At 32.5% G+C, this 5,070-nt stretch overlaps 1 protein-coding gene across 1 annotated transcript; it reads left to right on the forward strand.

The window, feature by feature from the left end:
- On the forward strand, positions 1,334 to 2,911 carry LOC110012603. Its single transcript, XM_020696923.1, has 2 exons — positions 1,334 to 1,870; positions 2,069 to 2,911. Exons 1-2 carry the CDS (start codon positions 1,556 to 1,558, stop codon positions 2,336 to 2,338), a joined length of 585 nt encoding a protein of 194 aa, XP_020552582.1. The 5' UTR covers positions 1,334 to 1,555; the 3' UTR covers positions 2,339 to 2,911.

A 5,070-nucleotide genomic window follows, 5' to 3' on the forward strand; every position in this document is an offset into this window, starting at 1 on the left:
GCCATGCCCGTTCTTCTACCATGCCTCCTGTCTCCAATAATGACAATGATGACATTGATGTAAGCTATCCTGCAATGGCTACTGGTAATCCACTCGCATCCGAGCCCAAGCAAATTCCAACAGCAACAAGAGGTCGGCAGCGAAAAGGGGGGCAAAGTGATCGTTTGAAGCGAGTTGATAAATGCATTGATGCCATAACCGCTTGCAGTGAAGCCAAAACTCGGAGGCTGGCAAATATTTCGAACGATAATATTGAAGACTGCATGGCTGCACTGTCTAAAACGGAGGGACTACTGTGGTATTTATTCTTTACAGCGCAAGATCAGTTTGTGTTGAAGGTGAGGCGTCAAATGTTTCTTCTGATGAGTGATGAGGACAAGCGTGCTTGGGTTGAAAGTTTGAGAAAGTGAACAATTTTTTTTATTGTTATAGGGGTTGCATGAATTTGAAGACAAGCGTGCTTGCGTGATGTTAGCTGTAGTTGTTTTTCTTTACATCATTTTTATATACTTGCGTGATAGTAATTCAGCATTTTACTGACGTCGTTAATTTTAATAGCTACAAGATTTTAAAAAAATTAGGTATAATTATTGAACTAAGTTGAATATGAAATATTTAGCTGGGTAAAAAAAATGATTGTCATTTCTTTTGTAGCATTTTGTATTTATCACATTAGTTAGAAGCCTTTTATTACACATCTGAATTTCACTATAATTGAATAGAAGCTGTTTGAATCCAATTTTATTAAAAATAATCTTACATAAGAAAATGAAAACATATTATTAGTATCCAATAAACTACAAATTGAAATTAGAGTAGAATGCTTTTAAAATCTTTCCAATTAGAATTGTCCAAGTAATTTTCGGAAATATATAAACTAAAACAATCTAGAATAATGAAGTAGTAAAGTCTTGACAATTTTGACCAGAAATCCTATATATAATTAAAAATATTTTTTATTCGTTTTACACACATCGTTTGCTTATAATTTAATGAGAATCACAATTTTGTGTTACAATTATTATATTAAAAACAATTCAATTAATTATTCACTTTACTCACCTCATTTCCTTACAATAGATGTAATAGCATTTCACCAAACCCCCGTCCTTTAAAAGTCACCAAATCCTCTTAGTTGTCATTTTGTCACCAACCCACTTTGTTGTCAATTTTGTCACCAACCCCCTTTCTTGTCATTTATGTCACCAACCCCTTTTCTTGACATTTATGTCACCAACCCCCTTTCTTGTCAAATAATGGGGGTTGATACACAATTGGCCAATTATAAAAGAGTACTCTGCCTTGTGTCTTTTGCATACTTGCATTAGATTACAAATATATCACCAACCAATTTGAGAAGAAATAGATAGATGGATGAATCAAGTCTAGTAGTTTTTCTGATATTTCCTCGGATGATGAAAACAACCTCAGGTTAATTCATGAATTGTTAAGCACTTCAATTCTGTGTTCGAAACAACCACAACATAATTCAATTCTGCAAGGCTCTAATTGGCTGAGCGTGCTTCTGTCCGGTCACCCGAATTGAATCTATAGTATGTTATGTATGAACAAAGATACTTTCCAGAATTTATGCCTGTTCCTAAAAGAGAAAGGTGTTTTAATGGACTCGCAATGGACGCGTGTCTCTTTCATGGAATCAGTCGCCATTTTCTTACAAACCGTTGGTTTAAGCGAGCGCCAGAGAACGAGCTGCGAGCGGTTCCAGCACTCCTTGGAGACCATCTCTAGGCATATGAAAAGGGTTTCGCGAGCTCTGAAACTTCTTGCACCGGAACTGATTTGTCCTCCAAATTTCAATCATATACATCCCAGAATCCTTAACAATACACACTTCTTTCCATATTTTAAGGTAATTTATATTGCATTCATTTTTTCTTCGAAATTATTTATTTCTTGACCGAAATTATTTTTATTTTCACTGAAATTATTTATTTTTGACCGAAAGTATTATTAATTATCGAAATTATTTTATTTTTCACCGAAATTATTTTAATGTAATATATATTGCATTTTCCTTCTGATAACATTTGAAATTAATTGTTATTAGGATTGTGTCGGCGCAATTGACGGAACACTTATAGCAGCAAGTGTTCCGGTGTCGAGGCAAAATGCATACCGTTCACGTCATGGTGATATATCACAAAATGTTATGGCTGTTTGTGATTTTGACTTGATGTTCACGTATGTCATGGCTGGATGGGAGGGTAGCGCAAATGATGCCCATGTCTTCATGGACTGCCTAAATAATGATCTGAATTTTCCTTGGCCACCAGATGGTATTACATTTACATTAGTGCTTGTGGAACCGCTAATTTGACAGCCTTAATTGATAAATATCTCATGTTGTTTCAAGTAAATATTACTTAGTGGATTCCGCTTATCCCAATTTTTCTGGATTCTTGGCGCCGTACCATCAAGATCGTTATCATATCAACTCCTTTAGAGGTAACAAACCGGCAAGCTCATTCACCAAAAGAGTTATTTAATCAACATCACTCACAGTTGCGTAATGTCATCGAGCGGGCGTTTGGTGTGCTAAAGAACAGATTCCCAATTCTGAAAGGACCTATGCCGCCATACAGCTTAGATCGTCAACTAGATCTTGCCATCGCATCTTGTGTGATCCACAACTTCATACGGATATTTGGCATAGATGACCAATTTTTTGAACGTGGGGAATGGGGAGAGTTTGACGATCCTGACAATGAAGCAAACGATCAGTTTCGTCGTTTGCCTCAACAATCGTAATAAGATATTGATACGCAAGCGGCATTCCGCAATGCAATGGCCGGCCATTTGTGAAATGATCGAGAGACCGGTAACGACAATACTGATTGAATTATTGTATTTGCGAATGCTTAAAGTTGACAGTTCAAATATTTTATTAATACGTCTATACATATATATATGTCTCCACCTATATCTATCTATCTATATACATATATATATATTAAATAAATAATGAAATATAATTTCGAAATATATAAATAACAATAATCAAAATATAATCAATATAAATGTAATCAATACGGTATAAAAATATAACGTATTGTTTGTATTAAATATATTTAATCCAAAAATGAGTTGCATTATTATAAAACCTGAATTTTATGTAAATTAATAGACATCAAATCAAATGTCAAATGACTTTGCTTGTGGAAGGAAGCAATGAGTTGTCCAAGAAATTTGCAGCAAATTACTCATCACTTTTTTTTATATAATGAATACGGTGCAGAATAATATATAAATTTTGTATTAAAATATATAAATATAAAAATGATATTGATTATTACAAAAAATTTAATTTTATATAAATGCAAATAAGTAATAAGGCAAATGTTATTTGTATTAAAATATATAAAGGTAAAAATGATATTCATTATTACAATAATTTATAATTTTATATAAATTAAATACACATCAAATCAAATGTCAATTTCTTGTGGAAGGAAATGAGTTCTCCAAGAAATTTGCAGCAAATTGGTTTGCTCATTAATGATGTATTTTGCATCAATTTTTATTAAATATACATAACTTTTTTTATATAATGGAAACGGTGCAGAATAATGAAAAATAAGGCAAATGTTGTTTGTATTAAAATATATAAATATAAAAATGATATTGATCATTACAAAAAAAATTTATATAAATGCAAATAAGTAATAAGGCAAATGTTGTTTGTATTAAAATATATAAATATAAAAATGATATTCATTATTACAATAAATTGTAATTTTATATAAATTAAATACACATCAAATCAAATGTCAATTTCTTGTGGAAGGAAATGAGTTCTCCAAGAAATTTGCTGCAAATTGTTTTGCTCATTAATGATGTATTTTGCATCAATTTTTATTAAATATACATAAGTTTTTTTATATAATGAAAACGGTGCAGAATAATGAAAAATAAGGCAAATGTTGTTTGTATTAAAATATATAAATATAAAAATGATATTGATTATTACCAAAACAAATTTATATAAATGCAAATAAGTAATAAGGCAAATGTTGTTTGTATTAAAATACATAAATGTAAAAATGATATTCATTATTACAATAAATTATAATTTTATATAAATTAAATACACATCAAATCAAATGTCAATTGCTTGTGGAAGGAAGCAATGAGTTCTCCAAGAAATTTGCAGCAAATTGTTTTAGTAATGATGTATTTTGCATCAAATTTTACTAATATGTCCCTATTTTTTAGTGTAATTCCCATGCAACCTTCCAATTTAACACTTTGCCTATATAATCAAATCAAATATTATTCGTGCACCATTTGAAACTACCTTCTTCGGCTATAATCACAGCAAATTATCTACTGCTTTGAGCAAAATTTTATTAAAATTTTTCTTTTTCTTCATAAAATCGTAAACATGGTGGTATCCGGTTATATATTTCAAGATGTCGCTTTTTATCGTGAATGGTGGACAAGGGAGATGGAGAACGTATTCGTCCAATCTCTCATATATTGCAAATGGCTCGGTATATGGCGCCGAAACCAACGCACCATGCAAGCCATCCATTCCGTCATACTCGACGTGAATAGGGATTTCCACACGCAAATAAGTTACGCTTGGGCGTATAGAAGGGTCGACCAACTGCGAGATCACTTTTATACGTTTCAATGGGTGGGAAATCACCCGGGCGTTACATGGAACCACAATAAAAGGGACTAACGGCGGACAACCAAGTGTGGAATGCCATTGCCCGGGTATGTTCCAAACTTTTTTATGTTTGGATATTGCAAACTTTTTTTTTTTTTTAACAATACAAATTGAAATAATTTTCTGTATGCTAATGAATAGGAGAATCTAATGGCTCGATGTTACCAAAATGCATACGAGCCAAAGTGGGAAGAGCTGTGCGAGCTCTTCGATGAGGATGAGTACTTCAACATTCCAGTACCCGACGAGGAGGAAGAAGATGACGATGATGTTCTTCTCCCGGAGATTCCAAATATGGCTGCCTTCTTTCAACATGACGAGCCTGCTACCGTCATTTTTTATCCAATTTTCATTGATCTATCGTCGAGCTCGGACGA

The sequence above is a fragment of the Sesamum indicum genome, linkage group LG9 (genome assembly GCF_000512975.1).
Source record: "Sesamum indicum cultivar Zhongzhi No. 13 linkage group LG9, S_indicum_v1.0, whole genome shotgun sequence".
NCBI lineage: Eukaryota > Viridiplantae > Streptophyta > Magnoliopsida > Lamiales > Pedaliaceae > Sesamum > Sesamum indicum.